At 47.1% G+C, this 25,061-nt stretch overlaps 1 protein-coding gene across 7 annotated transcripts in view; it reads left to right on the forward strand.

The window, feature by feature from the left end:
* Window positions 1-25,061, forward strand: part of dock10 (dedicator of cytokinesis 10) — a 526,558-nt gene that overhangs the window by 467,134 nt on the left and 34,363 nt on the right. For 6 of the 7 annotated variants that reach the window (XM_072474508.1, XM_072474505.1, XM_072474510.1 and 3 more), the window contains 2 exons: window positions 1,186-1,308; window positions 7,136-7,249. In XM_072474508.1, coding sequence (XP_072330609.1) covers window positions 1,186-1,308; window positions 7,136-7,249 — 237 coding nt within the window. Of the gene's footprint in view, window positions 1-1,185; window positions 1,309-2,361; window positions 2,589-7,135; window positions 7,250-25,061 lie in introns of those variants that run through there. The other variant, XM_072474511.1, reaches the window with a different exon arrangement.

Consider the following 25,061-nt stretch of genomic DNA (forward strand, 5'->3'; position numbering starts at 1 on the left):
AGTTGAAGGAAAGGGGAATAAAGGAATAGAGGAGCAGCTTTTTGGATTAGGAATGCTGTTGATGTGGAGAATAAACTCCAGTGTGGACTGGTTGGGAAACTAGCAGGTTTCTGCCTTGTGATTTCTACACAAGTCTATGTATGTCTTTCACAAACGTATTAGACGGTGTCTCCATTTTCTGAATTGGGACAGGCGTATAGGAACTTACTACGAGTGAATTTCTCATGTGGGGTATAAAACAATCACCCAACCAATGACAGTCCATTTTCCGCTTGGCACCAAATGAAAATTCATCCCTTTACAAATGCAAGAAATAAATTGATTTTAAACAAAGCTTGGACATAGAACTCCTGAAAGATAGTTCTGAAAGATAGTGAACCATCCTGTGTGCCGTGCAATGAGATATTTTATATTGATGCACAAGCAAAATAATGTGCATTAAACCATGACTATGAGAGCCAGGAGTTTTGATAGCAGATCTATATAAATTGATGAAAAAGATGGATACTAGTACTGGAAATTGCTTTTCGTGGCTTTATTGGATACACACATAAAATCCCTGCAGTGCAGAAGGAGGCCATTCGGCCCATCAAGTCTGCACCGACCCTTTGAAAGAGCACACCATCCAGGCCCCACTTCCCCGGCTCACCCCCATAACCCACCCAACCTGCACATCTTTGGACACTGAGGGCCAATTTAGCATGGCCAATCCATCTTATCTACACAACTTTCAACTGTGGGAGGACACCGGAGAACCCGGAGGAAACCCATGCAGAGATTGGGAGGACGTGCAAACTCCACACAAACAAGGCCAGAACTGAACCCTGGTCCCTGGTGCTGTGAGGCAGCAGTGCAAACTACTGTGCCACTGTGGGGAACCATCACCACTCCAATAAAGTAAAAGGACCATTAGAACCAAAGCTAGTGCCACCCATTGTCTTTAGGCATTAGGTATGTTTTCCAATGGCTTTGATGAATGCCCTTTTGTCAATATGAACCTCAGAATCCTCAATATATACTTGAAGCACTGCTTCATGTTTGTCTTTCTCTATATGAGCTAGGTTCTGTTCAATCTAATCATTAATGTATTTTTCCACCTCAATGTTATTATAGTTTGTCCGATTGTGTTAGTGTGAATATCAAGGTAAAGATCTTCAGTCTTTGTTTTTTCCTCTTTGTAAATAGGATACTCTTGTGGAGCAGCTGGAAGCATGTGTTGATTACCTGTGGAAATCTGAACGGCACGAACTTATTGCAAATGTCTACAAGCCTGTTATTCTAGTTTATGAGAAGAAGAGAGACTTTAAGGTATATTGTAGTCTTTGCTTGTCAGTTTTTAATAACATTTGTGTTTTCATAAGATGAAACAGTTGTTGACCACTATGCATCCATAATTTCATATGATTTTTCTCTCACCAGAGTCATTGTTATTGTAACTCTACAAAAGCTGGCTATTGCTGGAGATAGGAATTTAAAAAGCTTCAATATAAGTTATAATGTTTGCCTGAGGGGATAATCTCAGGTTTAAAAGTTCAGTCAGAAATATTTCTGTTGAACTGAGAGAGGAAAGGAAATCAAATAAATATCTAATTTATGGGGCTGTTTAGCACAGGGCCAAATCGCTGGCTTTGAAAGCAGACCGAGGCAGGTCAGCAGCACGGTTCGATTCCCGTAACAGCCTCCCCGAACAGGCGCCGGAATGTGGCGACTAGGGGCTTTTCACAATAACTTAATTTGAAGCCTACTTGTGACAATAAGCGATTTTCATTCATTTCATTCAATATCTTATTAAATCTGAATGAATTCCTTCAAGAAGCCAACATAATTTTTTGATAAATTTCTGCCATTTCGTGCAATACATTCCCTTTCTCTCTCGCTCTCTTCCATACTCTTTTGGTTTCTCGTTTGCTGTTTCTAATCCCCCTTCTTAGCTCTCAATACTTCGCAGGCAAAATCTGACCCCTCTTGACTATTTTTAAAAAATCTACCAAATTTAGATTGGTCAGTAACCAAATGATACAGATTTATGATAATTCACAAAAGAACCAAGAGAGCATTTTAACAAATGAATTGCAATGACCTGGATCGGCAGCTAAAAGAATGATGAAAGCAGATTCCATACTAACTCTCAAAAGGGAATTGGATATATATGTGAAACCAAACATTCGCAGGTTGTGGGGAAGGAAGCTAATTTAATAGCTTTCAAAGTACTGTGCCACGAAAGTGGGCTACAGACTCACCAACTACCTACGGGCATATTGAATGTTTTAAGGTAGACCTGTGTTTTTTTTTTAATACAAAAAAGACACTGGTCAAAAGATGATGAATACTTGAAAATTCCTATGTGGATTACGCTGACAGACCTGTCCTGGGAACGCGCTGCGGGATTCTCCGGCAGCAGCACTCACGCTCGTGGATTTCCTGACGGAGTAGGGCTGGCCACAATGAGAAACCCCATTGGCTGGCTGCCGGGGTGGAAGATCACGCTGCCAGCAGGGGCGCACCGTGCCAGAAAACGGGTCTGGCGGGACGGAGAATCCCACCCATGGAAATTCGCACCCAAAGAAATGTCAAGGCCCACTTCAAACAGGGACACTTGAAATAAAGATATAGAAAATACAAAAAGCTGGACTGTAATCTCCTGTTTTTGTACAGACGGTGAAAAGTTTCCTATCTCTCATCAGAAATATTAAAAAAACATTACCTGTTGATTTATATCTCAGAATGTGTCAAAAAGAAAGTTCACAGATGAAACTATTTTTGTGTGTGTGTTTCTGTGTGTGTGTGTGTGGTTTTGTGTGTGGTTTTGTGCATGTGTGTGGTTTTGTGTGTGTGTGTGGTTTTGTGTGTGTTTTGTGCATGTGTGTGTGTGTGTGTGTGGTTTTGTGTGTGTGTGTGGTTTGTGTGTGTGTGGATTTGTGTGCGTTTTGGGGCATGTGTGTGGTTTTGTATGTGTGTAGTTTTGTGTGTGGTTTTGTGTGTGTGTATGGTTTTGTGTGTTTTTGTGCATGTGTTTTGTGTGTGTGGGTTTGTGTGTGTGTGTGTGGTTTTGTGTGTGTGTTGTTTTGTGTGTGTGAGTGTGTGGTTTTGTGTATGTGTTTTTGTGTGTGTGTGGTTTTGTGTGTGTGAGCGTGTGGTTTTGTGTATGTGTTTTTGTGTGTGTGTGGTTTTGTGTGTGTGAGCGTGTGGTTTTGTGTGTGTGTGTGGTTTTGTGTGTGTGGTTTTGTGTGTGTGTGTGGTTTGTGTGTGTGAGTGTGGTTTTGTGTATGTGTTTTTGGGTGTGTGGTTTTGTGTGTCTGTGTGGTTTTGTGTGCGTGTGTGGTTTTGTGTGATTGGTTTGTGTATGTGTGTTTTTGTGTGTGTGAGTATGTGGTTTTGTGTGTGTGTGTGGTTTTGTGTGTGTGTGGTTTTGTGTGTGTGAGTGTGTGGTTTTGTGTGTGTGTGGTTTTGTGTGTGTGTGTGGTTTTGTGTGTGTTTTTGTGTGTGTGTGGTTTTGTGTGTGTGTGTTTGTGTGTGTGTGTGGTTTTGTGTGTGTGTGGTTTTGTGTGTGTTTTTGTGTGTGTGTGTATGGTTTTGTGTGTTTTTGTGCATGTGTTTTGTGTGTGTGGTTTTGTGTGTGTGTGGTTTTGTGTGTGTGAGTGTGTGGTTTTGTGTATGTGTTTTTGTGTGTGTGTGGTTTTGTGTGTGTGAGCGTGTGGTTTTGTGTGTGCGTGGTTTGTGTGTGTGTGTGTGGTTTTGTGTGTGTGTGAGTGTGTGGTTTTGTGTGTGTGAGCGTGTGGTTTTGTGTGTGCGTGGTTTGTGTGTGTGTGTGTGGTTTTGTGTGTGTGTGAGTGTGTGGTTTTGTGTATGTGTTTTTGTGTGTGTGTGGTTTTGTGTGTGTGAGCGTGTGGTTTTGTGTGTGTGGTTTTGTGTGTGTGTGTGGTTTTGTTTGTGTGTGTGGTTTTGTGTGTGTGTGGTTTTGTGTGTGTGTGGTTTTGTGTGTGTTTTTGTGTGTGTGTGTATGGTTTTGTGTGTTTTTGTGCATGTGTTTTGTGTGTGTGGTTTTGTGTGTGTGTGGTTTTGTGTGTGTGAGTGTGTGGTTTTGTGTATGTGTTTTTGTGTGTGTGTGGTTTTGTGTGTGAGCGTGTGGTTTTGTGTGTGCGTGGTTTGTGTGTGTGTGTGGTTTTGTGTGTGTGTGAGTGTGTGGTTTTGTGTGTGTGAGCGTGTGGTTTTGTGTGTGCGTGGTTTGTGTGTGTGTGTGTGGTTTTGTGTGTGTGTGAGTGTGTGGTTTTGTGTATGTGTTTTTGTGTGTGTGTGGTTTTGTGTGTGTGAGCGTGTGGTTTTGTGTGTGTGGTTTTGTGTGTGTGTGTGGTTTTGTTTGTGTGTGTGGTTTTGTGTGTGTGTGGTTTTGTGTGTGTGTGTGGTTTGTGTGTGTGAGTGTGGTTTTGTGTATGTGTTTTTGTGTGTGTGGTTTTGTGTGTGTGAGTGTGGTTTTGTGTGTGTGTGTGGTTTTGTGTGTGTGGTTTTGTATGTGTGTTTTTGTGTGTGTGAGTATGTGGTTTTGTGTGTGTATGTGGTTTTGTGTGTGTGTGGTTTTGTGTGTGTGAGTGTGTGGTTTTGTGTGTGTTTTTGTGTGTGTGTGGTTTTGTGTGTGTGTGTGGTTTTGTGTGTGATTTTGTGTGTGTGTGTGGTTTTGTGTGTGTGTGTGTGTGTGTGTGGTTTTGTGTGTGTGAGTGTGTGTGTGTGGTTTTGTGTGTGTGAGTGTGTGTGTGTGGTTTTGTGTGTGTGTGGTTTTGTGTGTGTTTTTGTGTGTGTGTGTATGGTTTTGTGTGTTTTTGTGCATGTGTTTTGTGTGTGTGGTTTTGTGTGTGTGTGGTTTTGTGTGTGTGAGTGTGTGGTTTTGTGTATGTGTTTTTGTGTGTGTGGTATTGTGTGTGTGAGCGTGTGGTTTTGTGTATGTGTTTTTGTGTGTGTGTGGTTTTGTGTGTGTGAGCGTGTGGTTTTGTGTGTGCGTGGTTTGTGTGTGTGTGTGTGGTTTTGTGTGTGTGTGAGTGTGTGGTTTTGTGTATGTGTTTTTGTGTGTGTGTGGTTTTGTGTGTGTGAGCGTGTGGTTTTGTGTGTGTGGTTTTGTGTGTGTGTGTGGTTTTGTTTTTGTGTGTGGTTTTGTGTGTGTGGTTTTGTGTGTGTGTGGTTTTGTGTGTGTGTGGTTTTGTGTGTGTGTGTGGTTTTGTGTGTGTGTGGTTTTGTGTGTGTGTGTGGTTTGTGTGTGTGAGTGTGGTTTTGTGTATGTGTTTTTGTGTGTGTGGTTTTGTGTGTGTGAGTGTGGTTTTGTGTGTGTGTGTGGTTTTGTGTGTGTGTGTGGTTTTGTGTGTGTGGTTTTGTATGTGTGTTTTTGTGTGTGTGAGTATGTGGTTTTGTGTGTGTATGTGGTTTTGTGTGTGTGTGGTTTTGTGTGTGTGAGTGTGTGGTTTTGTGTGTGTTTTTGTGTGTGTGTGGTTTTGTGTGTGTGTGTGGTTTTGTGTGTGATTTTGTGTGTGTGTGTGGTTTTGTGTGTGTGAGTGTGTGTGTGAGTGTGTGTTTTTGTGTGTGTGTGGTTTTGTGTGTGTCGGGTGTCGTGTCTGTTACATACTGTTTGTTGACTCAAGAGAGCCTGGTTCCTTTAGCTCTTCATAGCCACGTAAGTACATTTGGATTGGGAATAGGTAACGACAGGGCAATAATTTTAAACAAACCTTTGTTGCGGTCAACCAAGGGGGTTGAACAAAAAAGGGAGCCAACTCAATCATCCTCAGCCAGCCATAACAGTTGACAGGCATGATGGACAGAATGGCTATTGTCTATGCTGTATGATTCTTTGAAGCTTGTGTTGTGCCCATATATATGAGTGGAACGGAAAAGAAGTTTGTATTCTTAATGTCCATAAGCTGCTAGGCAATGGAACTGGAAACTATCATTTTCCAATATGTAGGTACTATGCATATGCTGTCATTGGATATCTGTAATATTGACAACTCTTGTTAGGAATAACCAGAGTTGAAACAGCTTAGAGCTGCACCTGGGGCGAAATTCTCCCCCAACGGCGCGATGTCCGCCGACTGGCGCCAAAGACGGCGCCAATCAGACGGGCATCGCGCCGGCCCAAAGGTGCGGAATGCTCCGCATCTTTGGGGGCTGAGCCCCAACATTGAGGGGCTAGGCCGGCGCCAGAGGGATTTCCGCCCCGCCAGCTGGCGGAAATGGCGTTTGTTGCCCCGCCAGCTGGCGCGGAAATGCGGCACATGCGCGGTAGCGTCTGCGGCCGTTGACAGGTTCCCGGCGCATGCGCGGGAGCGTCAGCGGCCGCTGTCAGTTTCCCGCGCATGCGCAGTGGGGAGAGTCTCTTCCGCCTCCGCCATGGTGGAGGCCGTGGCGGAGCGGAAGGGAAAGAGTACCCCCACAGCACAGGACCAGGCGGCGTGGGCGGGCTCCGGGGTCCTGGGGGGGGGGGGCGGGGCAATCTGACCCCGGGGGGTGCCCCCACGGTGGCCTGGCCCGCGATTGGGGCCCACCGAACTGCGGGCGGGCCTGTGTCATGGGGGCACTCTTTCCCTTCCGCCACGGCCTCCACCATGGCGGAGGCGGAAGAGACTCTCCCCACTGCGCATGCGTGGGAAACTGACAGCGGCCGCTGACTCTCCCGCGCATGCGCTGGGAAACTGTCAGCAGCCGCTGACGCTCCCGCGCATGCGCCTCATTTCCGCGCCAGCTGGCGGGGCAACAAACGCCATTTCCGCCAGCTGGCGGGGCGGAAATCCCTCCGGCGTCGGCCTAGCCCCTCAATGTTGGGGCTAGGCCGCCAAAGATGCGGAGCATTCCGCACCTTTGGGCCGGCGCGATGCCCGTCTGATTGGCGCCGTGTTTGGCGCCAGTCGGCGGACATCGCGCCGTTTCGGGAGAATTTCGCCCCATATAGAGAGATACCCAAGGTCGGAATCGAACTTGGGTCACTGGCACAGTGAGGCGGCAGTGCTAACCACTGTGCCACCGTGCCATGTCATTACATGTTAATTGTTCTGCATTTTACCCATGTTGTCAAATCAATAATAAGAGGGTTCATCTTTTTAAGTCAGTAATAGATTTTTCTCTCAGTTAAGATAAACCATTTAATTCATTACAGAGGTTGTCAGAACTCTACTATACTATTCATCGATCCTATCATAAGATTACAGAGGTTGTTCATTCTGAAAAACGCTTGTTTGGAAGATACTACCGAGTCGCTTTTTATGGACAGGTAAGTGCAATGTTATAATGTGACACTCAGTTTCACAACATTCTCCGGTTTTACTTTTATTCATTTGTGTGCTTTGAGTTGCAGTGAGTATTATAAATGTGCACTGCATCAAAACCAGTGTCGAATGCAATTTTGAATAGTTTTTTAAAAATACAATAAGGGCTTTAGTCTTATTTCACATTCGTAGCAGTATTTTACGACTATCGGTGCCATATCTGCCTGAATTTCTTTCTTTTAAAAAAAATCTTTTTATTGGCTTTTCTCATATTTATAAACAGTTGTTACTTATATACATTACATTTTTCTTGCCCACGCTAATGTGCTTTATTTTACAGAGAGATTTGTTTTGTCCTTCATTTGACGAACTGTATATATGTCTTGCTGCCCTCTGGATCGGTCTATGATATCCCCCCCCCCTTCCTCCCCCCCCCTTCCTCCCCCCCCCCCCCCCCCCCCCCCCCCCCCCCGGGATTGTGCAGTCCTTCGGTTCTTCATCTTTTTTTTTTTCCCTGGCTTACTCCTCGTTGCTGGCCTCGAACAGGTTTTGGAACAGACCGACGAACTGCCCCCAAGTACCCAGGAAGCTGCGTGGCCGCTACCACTGGGCCCGTTGTGTACCTTGTTGAGGAGGATGGGAGTGCTGCTGTGGCCAGGGCCCGGAGGGTTGTTCATTTACAGGATGCCTCCTCCATTTGTACCCAATCTGTGTCGGGTTCTTGTACACATCCCCTCACTTTTTCTGTCGTTGCTGCCAGTGGTAGTATTGTAGGTTCGGTAGAGCCAGGCCCCCTCTGACTTTCCCTCTTTGCAGTGTCGGTTTGGGAATTCTCGGGTTCTTGCCCCCCCACACAGACGCCATGATTAGCCTGTCTATGTTTTGGAAAAAGGCCATGGGGATGAAGATTGGGATGGATCTAAACAGGAAGAGGAACCTTGGCAATACGTTCATCTTCATCGTCTGCACTCTTCCCGTCAGGGAGAGCTGAATTTCTTTTATAAATATTCTGAGCATATTTAATGCATAACTTTACATTTTATTTTGAAATGCTTTGTGGAAAACAGTTTTTTAAAAATTAGCCCAGATCTTCTGATTCCAACAGCAGTGGGGGCTGAGATGTTCATTACTATTGAGGGTCATGATGGTCTTGGAAATTCTCTGACGTCCTCACTTTCTGACACCCTTCACACTCTGACACCCCCACTCTCTGACGCCCTCACACTCTGACACCCTCACTCTCTGACACCCTCATTCTCTGACACCCTCATTCTCTGACAGTCTCACTCTCTGAAGCCTTCACACTCTGACACCCTCACTGTCTGAGGCCCTCACTCTCTGCTGCCCCCACTCTCTCACACTTTCTGGAAGTCCCAGGACAAATAGGGATGGGAAACAATCATCCCATGAAAGAATAAATTTACGGTGGAACTAGGAATTTCCAATAACTCAGAAATGATATCATGGGAGCCCTCACCCTGAATGTGCTGACACCCCCACCCCCAACTCTCGAACAACTCATCATCGTTCCCACCCACCCCCTCCTTCCCCCCCTCTGCCCCCTTCTCCCCCTCCCCCATTCTCCCCCTTCCCCTCCCCCTCCCCACCCCCCTCCCCCACCGCCCTCCACCCTCCCCCACCCCTCCCCCCAATCCACCCCCTCCCCACTCCACCCCTCTCCCTCCTCTCCCACCCCTCCCTCCTCACCCTGCCGACCCTTCCCCCCTCCCCTCCCCCACCTTCACCACCCTCCCCTCCCTTCCACCCCCTCACCTCCCCTCCCCCACCTTCCCCCCTCCTCCCTTCCACCCTCCCCCCCCAAATTCCCGCCCCTCCCACCCGTCTCCCCCCCACCTCCCCCACCCCCCCACCCCTCCCCCACCCCTCACACCCCCCCACCCCTCCCCATCCTCCCCCCACCCCTCTCACCCCTCCCCTCCCACCCCTCTGCCCCAACTACTCCCAACCCTCACCCCTCCCCCACCCGCCCACCCATCCCACCCCTCCCCCACACTTCTCCCACCCCTCCCACCCCACCCCCTCTGCTCCCCACCTCTCCCATCCTCTCCATCCCTCCCCCCCACCACTCCCCCTCCCACCCCACCCCTTCCCCAACCTCCCTGCCCCCCTCCCCCACCCCTCCCTTCCACCCCCTCCCCCCCACCAGTCTCCTCCCACCCATCCCCTCCCTCCACTGCCCACACCCTCCGCACTCCACCCCTCCGCCACTCCCCCCACCCCTTCCCCCCTCCCCCTAAAACCCTCCCCCACCCCCACCCCTCCCCTCCCCCCCTCCCCCACTACCCCTCCCCTACCCCCCTCCCCTCTTCAGCGCGCCGGCCCGACGCAACATGGCGTGGGGGTTCAGGGGCTGGCTGCGCAACAAAATAAGCCCGGGGGTGTAGAGGCTGGCCCGCTGATTAATGGGCCCCGATCGCGGGCCAGACCCCATCGGAGGCCCCCCCCCGGGGACGGAGCCCCCTCCCCACCCCCACAGGCCGCCCCCCCCCCCGACCCTTCACGCAGGGTTCCCGCCGGCAGCGACCAGGTGTGGACGCCGCCGGTGGGATTCTGCTATTTCCGCCCAGCCGCTCGGCCCCGCCGCATACAGCAGCCCGCGACCGGCACTGAGTCAAACACGCAGGCGCAAATGACGCCAATTCTCCGCACCTCAGAGAATTGCGCGCCGGCGTCGGGGCGGCGTGACATGGTTGCGACGATTCTCCGGCCCGCCGCGGGTCTTGGAGAATCGCGCCCAGGGATCTTCAAGTTGAAAATTGCAATTTACAATTCCTTCTAAAAGTAGCTGTGTTATTGGCCTCGGTACAGGGAAAACTGGGATAACTCAGTTATTCGGAGATCCAAGGACATAAGAATATTTGATAACAGGCAGTTCAACTCCACTCGGCACAGCTCTTTAATGTAACTGGGTGTTATAGTGTCTGTCATGAATATTTATAAATCTGCAACAAGTACTTGTAGTTAACTAATGGCATTTTTCTCCAGTACAGCTTCCAAACTTCTCTTGGCTTTTCTATCTAACTCAGTCACGTATAGTTTAATGGACTGTGTAATGTATGACCATTGCAAGTGTTGTCAAACCATAGAAATACCAAATGTTTTCACTAAATTGGGTGTAATATTGCTTAATTGTTTGGTTCACCTTGGCAGTAGTATATATACTTTTTAATGCAGAATTTTTCCTTCTTTCCATTTCTTCAAGGCTGTGGTAAGTTTTTTTCTCTCTGCTCTTTTCTGAAGGCCCTTTCATTTCTGTAGGCTGATCCTCTAGCCATCCCTTAACAATACAAATAAATCAGCTAACATTGTTTCATAATTAATTATATTGTGGAAAATTATGATCAACCGATCTGCGTTATGGAAATATGCATGTCATGTTTCTTGTTTGAAGTATTAATGGGAAGTGCTAGGTATTTTCAGAAACTACTGTATGTTTTGTTAGAGAGACCATAATAGATCTAGGATGGGACTGGTCACGGCAATCTCCACCATGGATATTACGACTGAATGTATACTCTTTGTACCGCATCCCCCACTAAAATCAGGACGACTGAGACAGATTGCCATCTCCTGAGGTGTATGCAGTACATTGCCCAGATATTAAGTTTCAAACTCAACACGTTAATTGCGAACAAATTGTCAGTCACTGTTCATGCTATCTGGTTCAAAGTGCGGGACAAAAGTGTGAATTTTTGCACCAGACTAGAATATTGATAACTGTATAGTTTGTGACCTTTGTATTTCATCTAGCCACTGGCAAATGAAGAGTAATTCTAGACTAGTGTTTTGTCATTATTTGATAATTCAAGTAATTATGGCAATGTCAAAACCTGGCACATTTGTCGCAATTGTTAACTGTGGATTAAATGTGGCCTCTTGAACAACAGAACTGACTCACTTGAAGACTTTCAGGAGCAAGGAAAGAAAGAGAGACTTGCATTTATATAGTGTCGTACATGACCTCAAAATGTTCCCAAATTTTTACAGTAAAGGAAGAAGTATTTTGAAGGGTAACCACTGTTGTAACATGGGAAATATGATGGCCAGTTTGCACAGAGAAGGATCCCACAAGTAACAAGGGGGTTAAATCAGGACCAGCTATTTTTTACGCGTTGATTGAAGGATATATTTTGGCCCGAACATTGGGAGAACTTCCTTTCTTTTCTGGAGGGACTTCTCTGATGTTCCTGTGGCCAATTCATAGGGCATGCTATCTGCACCCTCCCCCTCAATCCTATCTTGACGATGGTACCACTTCTTCCATGTTGCATTTACATTACAGATGCCGCTGGTCCTTCTGTGGCATGGAGACAAACTTTGTGTTGTTTCTTTCTTGTATAGCTATAAGCAAAGAATCATGCAGCAGTTCATGTATTGATGCTGTGGACTGCTTTCATGTTCCTGCAAGCCATAAAGCTCTCTTCCTACCCGTCCAGTTCCTGCAATGTTTATTTTATGTCAAGTCTCTTGTATGGAGACTGTCACTGTCACCAGTCACTGTCACCAGACTCCTAAATAACCCTCTTATGGACTGACTTCATTAACACTACACCCTGTATGCTTCATCCGATGCCAGTGCTTATGTAGTTACATTGTATATGTTGTGTTGCCCTATTATGTATTTTCTTTTGTTCCCTTTTCTTCTCATGTACTTAATAATCTGTTGAGCTGCTCGCAGAAAAATACTTTTCACTGTACCTCAGTACACGTGACAATAAACAAATCCAATCCAATCCAATGGATATTCCAATACATTCCCCAAAAACAAAGCTCTGATTCAAAATGACTTTGAACACCTATACCTGTCATTTTCTGTGCACAGACAATGCTATTTCAGTGTTGTCCCGAATGGTTTAAGTTCTCCTCTTTCCTTCGCACAGTGCAGACTGAGTGAACTTAAGTGCCAGGAGCTGAATTATAAGTGGTTCACAAAAGCTTGATCCGTGAATCATAGAAGGTTAAGCATTGACACTGTCAATTTTCCCACTGGGTTTTACCAATATTTTATTCCACCCTCTATCAGGGTAGCTAGTCTAATCACACTCTTGCTCAGCATCTGATACAGTAGAAATCTTATATTTTTGCACACTTTCCAGCGACAAAATCTTACTGACATTTCTGTCACACATTTGTGTCATATTTCCCGTTATAACTTTGTTTTCACACTTAATGTAAACTTGTCACATTGTAATTATACCCTCAACAAATGGCAGTGCAGCAGAGGAACTGTTCTGCCCTTCCCAACCCTTCAGCTTTTATTTCAGGAAAACCCTAATACTTCAACCAACTTCACTTCCCTGCTCCCCAAGTTTCTATAAGCTTTGCTGGTTAACTACAAAATCAAAACATATGAAAATAAAGGCAGAATGTCTGACTTCATGCAAGAGTGACTGAATTACATGCGTGACCAGATCCAATAATCCTTCAGCCTCCACACCCATGCAGCTTGGCGTTGCACATGGAAAATAAAACCGTGAACTATTGACTGATACACTTTGGCATTTGTCCTTTTCAATAAACTTATCAAATTCCCTCTTTAAGAGACAAATAATAATTTCTGCCAGATGATTCCACATTCTAATTGAATCTTTGTGCAAAGTTCTTTTCCTCACATCACTCCTTTGAAGTTGTTTCGTTATTTTAAGGATGTGTCCTCTGATGCTGCCTTGTGGAGTAGAGGAAATGTCCCATTACTACTTAGCTACCATAATCAAAAAGGAAATGCTGGAAAATCTCAGTACGTCTTGCAGCATCTGTAGGGAGAGAAAAGAGCTAACGTTTCGAGTCCAGGTGACCCAAAGCTTTGGCTTTAACAAAGGGTCATCTGGACTTGAAACATTAGCTCTTTTCTCTCCCTACAGATGCTGCCAGACCTGCTGAGAGTTTCCAGCATTTTCTTTTTGGTTTCAGTTTCCAGCATCTGCAGTAATTGGCTTTTGAAAAAAAAATGAAAATTGCTTATTGTCACAAGTAGGCTTCAAATGAAGTTACTGTGAAAAGCCCCTAGTCGCCACATTCCGGCGCCTGTTCGGGAAGGCTAATACGGGAATGTTGGTTTTAGCTATGGTTTTAGCTACCATAGTCCTTCATTTGAAAATCTGCCTTCTCATGGCTCATCGTAACTACAATTCCTCAATTTCACACTTTGTACCAAATGTTTTGAAGTACTAAACTAAAGTTCCTGGGCGGGATTCCCAATAATAAGGCTATGGCCCCACGCCCACGAATAAATACGCGCGAGTCACTCTGGACTTACCTAGAAAAGTCCAAGGTGATTCTCCGATTTGCAGGGGGCTAGCAGGGCCCCGGAGTAGTCCTCACAGCTCCGGCTGCCTACATGGGGCCCTGCACTTCCGATCGGGAGTCCGCGCATGCGCACGGCGGCGGCCTGCATCGGCCGCCCCGCGCGACATGGCCAACCCACACCACGGACCGGCACCGAAAACATAGGCCTCCCCCAGATCGTACGTGCCCGGCGGATCGGTGGCCCCCGATCAGTAACCTGGCCATCCTGGAGGCACCCTCCATGAATGATCACCCCGCCCCACCCCGCCAGGGTGGCCACCGACTGAGTCCGCAGCCACCACGGCGAGTTCCCGACGGGTGGAACCATGAGAGAACCACGCCATCGGGAACTCGGCCAACTGCACTCGGTGAATCGCCGCGGGGGCCTCTTTCAATGGTCCCTGACGGGCAGCGCATAGGCCACGTGCACTCGATTGGCGGGGACCGGACAATCGCGAGACCGGCGTCGGCCCCGATCTCAGGTTTTACGCCCATTCTCCGCCCCCGCGCCGATCGCGATTTTGGTGCGGAGGCTCGGAGAATCCAGCCCCCTTTAACTGACTATTTGCAGGCAGCTGCTGCAGTATTTCTAAAATTGATTTAATTATAATTTATTTCCAACTTGCTCACTTTGAAAGAGAGTGCTTTTGTGAGCAATGAGATTTGATGTCTAAGTAATTGGATGAAATCAGGTCCAGAATTTTCTGGCAGTTCTTGCCCACCTGTCTTTACTTGTTACCCACTGTGGGATCCTGGTAGTGGAGGGTGCATACAAATGGAAACCCTGTTGATAGCGGTGGGATCTGCCTCTGCCACCACAAAACACATCATGTGTTGGCACAGAATGTCATGCCCCTGCAGTCGCACACGTAGGGGGCAGGGTTTGCGCACACGTTCGCTGCGAACACAAACGGTGATGAGGGCACAAAATTCTGTGACAGTCGTGAAATGAGATTCTCACCGGTGAGATCTCGGTTCCTGAGTTTTGCCGCCCCTAGCTGGTGGTATAACGCAGAACCTCATTTCCACACATTTTAATAAATGTAAATCTCATTAAAGGGCTTACCAGCCACATGATCCTCCTCACTGGATATTCATACTTCGCCGATGTGAAGTCAGGTCGGCACGTTTTACAACAGCTATACAAGGGAATCGGTTGAGGGGAATCCATCGGGGGTGCCCCTCGGGGAGAAAGGGATATGCCTGAACAGTGGCCTGGCACTGCCCCAGCATAGCTTGGCATTGCCATGACACCGGGTGGCAGTGCCAAGGTGGCAGTGCCGGTGTGGGTCCTCTGCGGAGCCCCATGGAGGGGGCAGTTTCTCTCCTGTGTGCTGGGGATGGGAGCGGTTGGTGGCTGATGCCATAATAGGGGGAGGGGGAGTATCCCCAACACTTGTGTGGGGGGAGGAAGAGATAGCACACAATACTTGTGTGGTGAGGAGTGGGAGGAGGAGAGCCCCCGATACATGGTGGTGGTGATGGGGGGGGGAGAGGGGGGGGAGCGGGAGGGGAAGGGGGAGGAGCCCCCGATGCATGGGTGGGGTGTGGGAGCCCCCACTGCATGGGTGGGGTGTGGGCCCTGATGCATGAGTGGGGTGGGATGTTCTTTGTGACCATGGGGCGGGGGGGGGGGGGGTTCGGGGAGTTTATTTAGTTTATTTCTAACGTCGATTAGGACACGCTTTAAAGATGCTGCGCTGATCTCTGTGGAGCCAGCCTTGTTGGCCCTATCAGGCCCCACCAGACTTGGGAATTCTGGTGGGGCCGCCAGAGTGCCAGGAAATCTCTTCTGAAAACTCAGCTGTGCATCTAGAGATATACACCTGGTTTGCAGCCAGAGCCTGACACTGACACATTTTGGTACAATTCCGCCAGTAGATTTTCTCCAACATGACAAATGACAGAAGAGTGAGAAAGCAATTATCGTGTTAAAGCAGTAAATCTTTTCATTCTATGACTCAGTTTGGAGCATTCAATAAGATATAGTTTCATGTGTTCATCACATTTGCTATTGACCATGAATAAATGTTGATTCCTGGATCAATTCTGCACAGATTTTGATTATATCAGTCCTGTCAGGGGGAAATGTCAGTGGGAAATGTACACAACTTCATTGGAATGCTATGACAGAAACTGATATATTGGAGCTTGAAATGTCTGCAGTATTCAGTATCTATAAGAAAATTGCGACTAGTTTTTTTTTTTCAGATTAAATATGAAATCTGTTTCAGAAAATGTTTGGCTGTTGAGAAAATATAGTGGTGCTATATCTAGGAATGATAACAACAGTTACAAAAATTGTGAAATTATTTAACAGTAAAGTATCAGGATTTTGCTTCTTAAACTACAGGTCATTTGTGAACTTTGCAGAATCCTACTTTTCAACTATACTTTCAGTTACATCACTATTTACACTATGTGAACTGGACATTTCATTGTGTTAAAAGTGCAAATTTTTATTGACCCAGAATGTTCTCTCCTTGAAGGAATGAGTGGTAATTAATGTTAGATGTTGGAAAAAATAATGAGTCGGAGACGTAAGAAATTCTGCTCATCTAATAGTGACATTCTCCTCTGAGTTTGTTAATCCCAATGTAATGTAACACTTTTAAAAACAATATGTCTTTATTAAAGTTTTGCAAAATTTTTCAAAATAAATAGTAATAATCCTAACACAGCAAAATAGAATGAACATTAACATCGTGCAGAAAGAGAATACAATAGCAATTAACTAGACGTTACCCCACACGCCTCAGTCTTCACACACCCTCCCAACGGAGCACTCACCCCCCCCACTCCCCATGGATCGCTGCTGCTGCTGACGTTTTAATTTTCCCCAAGAAGTCAACGGACGGTATTATGCCCCCGCACAACAGCAGCAGCTCTGTACACTTGGAAAAATTATTGCCACACATAAGTAGGCATCTGTTCGTGGTGTTATCCCTTGCTTCTCCCGGACGGAGTTCGCTGCCGTTGTTGTCTCGTGCGCACTTCCACTTCTGCGGCCCTCTCGTCTTCCCCGTTTTCTCTGTTCCTGTGGATGCTAAGTTTGTTAACATTTCCCTGCCTCCCCTCTCCCAGAATGAAGTGGGAGGAGGACCTAGGGATCGAAATAGGATGGGGACTCTGGAGCGAAGCACTGCATAGGGTCAACTCCACCTCCACGTGTGCATGGCTCAGCCTGACGCAACTAAAAGTGGTACATAGAGCACACTTAACAAGAACTCGTATGAGTAGGTTCTTCCCTGAGGGTGGAGGATAGATGTGAACGGTGCCAAGGAGGCCCAGCCAATCCCCCCAAATGTTCTGGTCTTGCCTCCAGACCTGTGGAGTACTGGACAGCCTTCTTCGCGGCAATGTCCAAAGTGGTGAGGGTGGAGCCATGCCCGAAAGTGGCGGTCTTCGGGGTTTCAGACCAGCCAGATCTATTCCTGGGGAGGAGGGCGGACGCCCTTGCCTTTGCCTCCCTGATCGCCCGCCGTAGAATCCTGTTCGGCTGGCGGGGGGAGGGGGCAGAAGCGGGAAGAGGGGGGGTAGAGGGAAGAGACAGGGAACAATGTAATGTAACACTTAAATGGCACCACATATTCCACCCCTCATCCCTTCTAATAGGGCCAAATATCACACTTTAGTCCGATCAACCAGTTTAGACTTTCCCCATCTGGCCTGCATGAAGTGCTTTAACAATGCCTGTGATGTATGGTACATACATTCTGTTTACGCAAAAAGAAATCTTAATTTCAAAATATTTTCCTCGCTTGGGGTGCAATTTAACGGAAACAAAGCAGAGTCCCGTGTCAGGCGCATTCAGCTGAGTGTTACCCGACGCTGGCAGTGCAGAGAACCACCCGGCTATTAAACAGGGCTCTGCTTCATTTCTGGGTCTCGACGAGGAACACCCTGCCAAGAACGCACTCTGTCCCATTTCCTGCATTAAGGAGCTACGCTCACCAGCGCAGTAAGAAATCGGGGTGCTAATTTTAAATGGCTCCCCGATCTCTAGACCCCCACCGCGGACTCCAGACCCCTCCCCCCAACTCATAAGGTCAAGGCACCCCGGGCCCAATGCCCAGCATGGGCAAGATGCCACCTGGGTACCTGGGCACTGCCAGGATGGCAAGGGCACTGCCAGAGTGCCAGGCTGGTTGTGCCACCTGGACACCTGAGTGGCACTGTTCGGTGGCACCCAGGTGGCACTGCCATTGTGCCAGGGTGACACTGTCAGGGTGCCCAGCTGGCAGTGCTACAGTACCAGATTTGCATATTCAAGTGAGCAGTTAGTCTCACTTGAATATGTCTACGCCGGAGTTACCCAAGGCTGGCAGTGCCATGATGCCTGAGTGGTATCAGGGGTGCCACCCTGCCCAAAGCATGACCACCCAGGGGCCCCTGATCACCTTGGAAACTTCCCCTAGTGCCAGTACACTGGTCCACGTTTGTGGAAACCTGTGCTAAACAGCGCTCTCTTGGCGTCTCCGAGGCGTGGGTGTTAGATCTCGTACCTTAGGTAACTCCGGCTCACTGCTCACTTGAATATGCAAATTTGGATGCTGACCCTGATGGGCAAGATCCAGATCGCAAAGCCTCGCGAGATCTGATGGGTCAGAGGGGTCTATAGCAGGTGGCATGTGTGAGCACCGCACCTGAATTTGAAGGGGTTGTTCTGGTGGGTGCCAAGGCTTTCTGAGGAACAAGCATGAAGATCGGATGTGGGGAGGATGCAAGTCAGACAGTGATTTGTGGAGGAGGGGAGGGGAATTGTGAATTTGAGGGGTGGCAGGTGGAACTCATGCCAGGAGAGAGATGGTAACTTACCCTTGCAGCTCAGTGGAGGTTGTTGGTCCTCTTCCTTCATTGGACGGCGGTCCTCCTGGTCATGCTCCCCTAGGCGGTATTGCTGACCCTGTTTCTGGTCCTCCAACCCCCTCAGAGGGAACAGGATGTCCTCCTTCAAAATTTGTGCTGGCCCAATTGCATGTCCTGGACTCGCTCACCAAATAGTGCCCTCAATAGAAGTGCGAATTGCCCGCTATTCAGTCCCGGTGGCAACACTCCATGAATGCCAACTGAGAATTCCGGCCATTGCACCTGCTACAGTAAGAAAGCTTAGGATCCTATTATGTTTTCACTTGGAGTGAAATGGTTTGCCAGCATTACTTTAAGTAAGACTAATAGAACAACATCTAAATGTCTTTATATTAGATACTTCACTTGACCTTTGGTACCTGATCCAGCCATCAGGGCATTAATAAGTGAATAACTATCTGTGTCAATACTCTTTGAGTATTATGTTTCAGCTTACTGATTAGCAAATTCTGTCTTTTTATTTTAAAAAGGTTTGCTCTTGCAATTTCTGAAACACTCCACATGGTGACAGTATTTTTTAACAAATGGATATAGTGCTGCTATAACATGCTATTGGAATGGTGGATACATTAACATGAAACCCTTCGCTATCAATAAGTCATGCACATCTAAAATAGTTGCATCTGATTAGAAATATAAATCTTATGCTGTACTACCGTGGCACAATCATTTTTTAAAAATTAATCATTCAAATTTCACTGGGGTTTAATGTGGCTAAATTATATTAATAAAGCTACTGTTTGAAGACAAATATTTGTGACAGGATATATTAACTGGAGCAAAGTTTTGGCAAAATTCAGCCATTATTATAGTTGCTGTGCATCAGCTAAATGACCATGCGTAAAATATTTGCAAGGAAAGGATTGTGCTTGATTGTTAAGTCCACACAAATGACCGGGCTGTTTAACATACAATGTAGAGACTTGTATAAAGCAGCAACTTGCATGAAATTTCAGATTTTTGCCACCATGCAACTGTACCGAGGATGAGTAAATACTCGGGAAGAACTGGGGAAAAAGAAAAATATTGCAGAAGAACAAAATAAAAATATTTCCTCAAAGTGTTGTGTTGTGCTAATCTTAATGAATTCCCTCATACCTAAATGTAGTATTTTAAGTACTATTTGAATATTAACTTTGGATGTAGAAAGAAATGACAATATTCCGATAAACAGTAAAGTGTAAATAATATTCAGCATCAGTTAAGCTGTTAAATTGATAGCTTCAATGCAAAGCTGAGGGAATTTTTAACAAGATATCGGGCGCAATTTAACCAAAAAGCTTCGAAGTGTGGTAGTGAAGGAGAATTGCCGTGAGCTTCCCAACGCTCGGCCCAGCAAGGCCATCACCGCTATAAAACGTGCACATGGGGCGCTGCCTCAAGACTCTGTCAACGCTGCTGCTGCCATCTCGTCTGGCGTCTGGCCACCTGGCCTGCCAACAGCACCACTAGGGCAGCTTCCGCTGCGTCCAAGATATCAACCATACCATTTAATATCTATAAGGAATTGGGAGAGTGTGTGAGTCTGACAACCAGCCGTGTCTTTCTCCACGGGACCCCCCATTGCACCCCCCTCCCACCCGACATGCCCTGCCTACGCACCCCCAGCCACAGCGAGGGCCCCTGCTCACTCCGGACCCCAGACCCTGCACCACAGACACGTAATACTACCTGGACCAGGCGCTGGTCCCCACCCTGGTGCACCCACCCACCCTCTGGTCGCAGAAATGTCCCCAGTACTGGGGCCTGTAGCGATCTCTGTATATGTAAATACATGATTAGTTAATGTGCAGTCAGTACAGTCAGATGATCACTAGATGGCAACACTAACAGGGACTATATAAGCAAGATCAAGCAGTTTTCCAGCCCCTTCTCCTTTTTCTTCTCTTCGTGTGTGTAGTAGCTAGAAGATAGAAGTGTGACCAGCTCAGAGTGTAGAGTATTATATTCATTGTTAATTTAATTCAATCTTAGTTAATTCAACTACTAGTCAAAATATTAAAGTAAAGAACTCACAAGTATATTATTTTGTTACTCAATAAATAATTTGTCATCAACTGGAAGACTTCGACTCTTGATCATCAAGTTAAGTATAACTGGGCAAGACAAATGAGTAGCATATATATTATACCCCTTTAATATAACAGGGCCCAGCCCTGGGTGTTCAGATGTTGGCCGCTGCATTCATGTTGTTGTCTCCCGCAGTGTTCAGGCATAGTCTCCAGGTATCACGGTCTGATTGGGATGCTAGGCTATAACTCTCACATGGCACGCCTACCTACGGGGACCCACTTGGGATATGTGAAGTGCTCACTTAACTATGATTGCCAATTCCCAATTAGCAATAGCCTTCAGCCACATGGCCAGAGGCCTCCACATCAGTAGGAGTTATGGGTGGTCGATGGGGCAGGCTGGCAGGAACGGTACCAGACAATCCAGAGGTTGGCATGGCGAATCCGCGGGTTCTGAGACACCCATCTCCCCCTTCCACCACCCATCCCAGCCCAGCACAGGCCATGGGCAACCAATCCCCATCCCCCTACTCTGCACACTCCTACCCACAAAGTCGGCCCTCACTGACCGAGGCTGGCTCCTCTGAGGACTCCTCCACTCTGAGAACTGGGCAGTAACCCCAGTGCCCCCGGACTCATTGCCCTTCTGCCAGCTTCATGTTTTTTAAAAGGAGTACTAATTGGCACCCGCGTGACCACTTGCTGGGGAGCGGTTAGATCACAAGGGGCCGTTAGATAGGGGGTCGATCCCGTTAATTGTAGGAGATTGGGCTTAAATGGTGATTATTGGTTTTTCACCATGCTAAGGCGAGATCCTGATTTCACCAACGGGAGTGGGCCGGTTAGATCACAAACAGATCGGTTCCCGGCGTGGTTCTTGATTTTGGGCTCTCCCAATGATTTAACAGCCTCATCGCGCCCTCGCTTAAGTGTAGCGCAGCAATTAAATTGCTTCCATTAACTCTGTATTAATGGTATGGCACATGAAAATCCTAAAATGTTCAAAAGGGCTTAACAAAAGTGAAATAAAAAAATAATTGAATATCATAGAAGGAGAGATTGTTACTGATGACCCAAGACATGATCAAGGAAGTAGAGTTCAAGTAGGGCTTTAAAGCAGAGACTTAGGGAGTGAATTCCAAAATATGAATTCAGGTAGATGGAGACACAGACACCAAGGATGGGGGTAATGCACACATGAAGAATAGAGAATTGGAGAGGGATGATGAGAAGTTGTTGCACTGAGATACAGAAAAGATTTAAACATGAAGGTGAGTCTTTCAAATTTGGGTGTTGGAGAACTGGCAGTTAGTAAGAGCAAAGGGTGATGGGAAAATGGCACTTGGACGTGTGTAGCATGGGGATAAACAGAAGTAAATTCAAAAGCTCGCCAAGAGCTAGAAATATCTTGGAAAATAATTGATAGAAACTGAATAAGTCTAGTGTAGATAAAGCTGATTCAGCATGTCATCACATTCTGACAGAATGATAGCAATAATGTACCATTCTATAATTCTTTAATTTTATCCAATTCTAAGTTATTTTAAAAGTCAGTTCTGCGAGCATTATCTAAAATGTTAAGTCCAGGAACTAAGTTCCTATTCATGGTTGTTAATGTGGTTGTTGGTGCACCTTTTGTTGTGTTATGCTCCGTTTCCTGTGATTGTTTGCTGGAAGTAACAACCCTTCCATGGTGGGCATGCTCATTTATGGAAGAGAAATAATATTGTAAAAATCTAATGTATTGATTGTTCATTTATGAACTGAATGTTGCTGCCAATGGGAAAAGCTACATAATACCCCTCTGTGACTGTAGAATCTACCCTTGTTTCAAAAGTGAAACTGAGACATCGCCTTTCCTTATCATATGCATCTGAAGGAAAATGCATTTACATGTTGAAGATGGAGAATCATGGGCTGTTTAATGCCCTCCTCCATGGTGCATTTGGTGGTGGGTATACATTTAATCAGACAGGTTGATAGGGACCCTGCCACCTTCCTGTGTCTGCTCCAATGAAGTCTGTGGTGGGGAGGCTTGCAAGCAGCCTTCTTGCTTCACCACCAATTGAGGCCCTTCAGCGGGGTATTAATGCCCACTTAAAGGCCTTGTCCCGCCACTGCTGATATTCATTGGGGGCTCGCCATGAGGAAAGCCCAAAAAACAGGCTTCTGTGGGTGGAGGGATGAAGAATTGCCTTCTTCATTCACAGAAACTCGTGTCTGATCAAGAAATCTGGCATTGGGAAGGGTGTGGCACTAAGAGCCACCCTCATGCCCTTGCTGCTGAAGTCACGCTACCTCCACCCTACGACACCCCTCCCAACATCACTCACCTGTGACTCTGGTCATTCGGTGATCCTGGGTTTCGGGTGTGTGCATTACTGGCAGAAGCCAACACCTCCCTGGTGACGCTGCTGAGCCAGAGAGAACTGTAGGCCTCTGATTGGCTAACTGCTCTTGACAGATGGAGTTGATACCAGGAAAGGCCTGTCTTTGTTCTATTAAGTGCCTGACTGGTACTTAATGCGGTGGTGCGACGGTCTGCAGCACAGTCCACCTGAGTAAGAAGCTGAGCAATTTCTGTGAGGCTATTAGGCTCTTAATTCCCTTGTCCAAGAGGGTTGGAAGTTATGGCAGTAATGGAATGAGTGTGGCACTGTACCACCAGGGCTCCAGGGCCTTCCTAGATTCTCGTGACAGACATATATGGAACTGGTGAAACCTGTTTAGTGCGTAATATCCATTGCATATGACTTGAATTAACCTTTTACATTCTGCTCATGGGCAAGTCAAAGTTGAGGAATTTTGTGTCTCTCATATTGTTCTGTGAGATGGAGCTAGATCCACACCATTCCTGGGGATTTTGTGAGCATTCACCCTATAGCTGATATAATTGCATGTGATGAGTACAATTGAAATAATCAAAATGGTGACTTATTGAAAAAAAGAAAATGGTGATCCATTGCTCTACAATCACTCTGTGCTGTTATATTGCTTACCTGAAAAAGTCTTGGATGAGCCATATTACCTAAAATTGAACTTTAGGATTACTGAAGCAATTCTTATTTGTTTTCTGGCAAAAAAAATCTTTACCTTGTTCCTGATTCCATCCAACTCCCTGGCAGTTTACTCGAGCTGAATTAAGTGATTCACAGCCATTGCTTATTTAATACCAGCCAAAGTTAATCATTTCCATTTCAACAACATCATCCATTTTACTGCCACCCAACTGACACTGATCCAGTTATCCACACTTTGGTTTCTTCAAGCTCCTTTCTCCAGTGTTTGTCGTTTTTAAAAAATATCTTTATTCAAATTTTCAACAAACCCACCCCCCCTACAGAAAAAAAAAACAAGAACATAAGAACACAACCCGCAAGAATTATACATAGAATTTCCCCAAACGGCCATAACCCCCCATATAACAATAAAAACACAAATAGGGAAACACCCCACCCTAACCCAAACACCCCCCCAAAGAACCCCCCCAAACCACCCCTGGGTTGCTGCTGTTGCTGACCTCCTCCTAATGCTCCGCGAGAAAGTCTAGGAATGGTTGCCACCGCCTGAAGAACCCTTGCACAGACCCTAGCAAGGCAAACTTTATCCTCTCCAGCTTGATGAACCCTGCCATGTCATTAATCCAGGCTTCCACGCTTGGGGGCTTCGCATCCTTCCACAGTAACAAAATCCTCCGCCGGGCTACCAGGGACGCAAAGGCCAGAATACCAGCCTCTTTCGCTTCCTGCACTCCCGGCTCGTCCGATACCCCAAATAATGCTACCCCCCCAGCTCAGCTTGACCCGGGCGTTCACCACCTTGGACATAGTCCTCGCATAGCCCCTCCAAAACCCATCCAGCGCCGGGCACGACCAGAACATATGGGCATGATTTGCTGGGCTCCCTGAGCACCTCACACATCTGTCCTCCACCCCAAAGAACCTATTCAACCTTGCCCCTGTCATATGCGCTCTATGAACAACTTTAAACTGTATCAGGCTGAGCCTGGCGCAAGGGGAGGAAGAATTAACCCTACTCAGGGCATCAGCCCACAGACCCTCATCTATCTCCTCCCCGCGCTCCTCCTCCCATTTGCCCTTTAGCTCCTCCACCGAGGTCTCCTCCTCTTCTTGCAGCTCCTGGTAAATCGCCGAGACCTTGCCTTCTCCAACCCATACCCCCAAGATCATCCTGTCCTGAATCCTGCGTGCTGGAAGCAGCGGGAATTCCCTCACCTGCCGCCTCAATTGCATGTACCTGAAAGCATTTCCTGGGGCTAGCCCAAACTTCTCCTCCAGCACCCCTAGGCTGGCAAATGTCCCATCAATGAACAGGTCCCCCAGTCTTTTAATCCCTGCCCGATGCCAGCTCAGAAACCTCCCACCCATCCTTCCCGGGACGAACCGATGGTTCTCTCGAATCGGGGTCCAAACCGAGGCCCCCACCTCATCCCTATGACTTCTCCACTGCCCCCAAATCTTCAGAGACGGCGCCACCACCGGACTCATGGTGTACAACAGTGCCGTCACCAGCGCCCTCAGACTTGTGCCCACACAGGACGCCATCTCTAGCCTCTTCCACGCCGCCCCCTCCCCTTCCATTACCCACTTACAGATCATCGCCACATTGG

Source organism: Scyliorhinus torazame, chromosome 14 (assembly GCF_047496885.1).
Source record: "Scyliorhinus torazame isolate Kashiwa2021f chromosome 14, sScyTor2.1, whole genome shotgun sequence".
In the NCBI taxonomy this organism is placed as follows: Eukaryota; Metazoa; Chordata; class Chondrichthyes; order Carcharhiniformes; family Scyliorhinidae; genus Scyliorhinus; species Scyliorhinus torazame.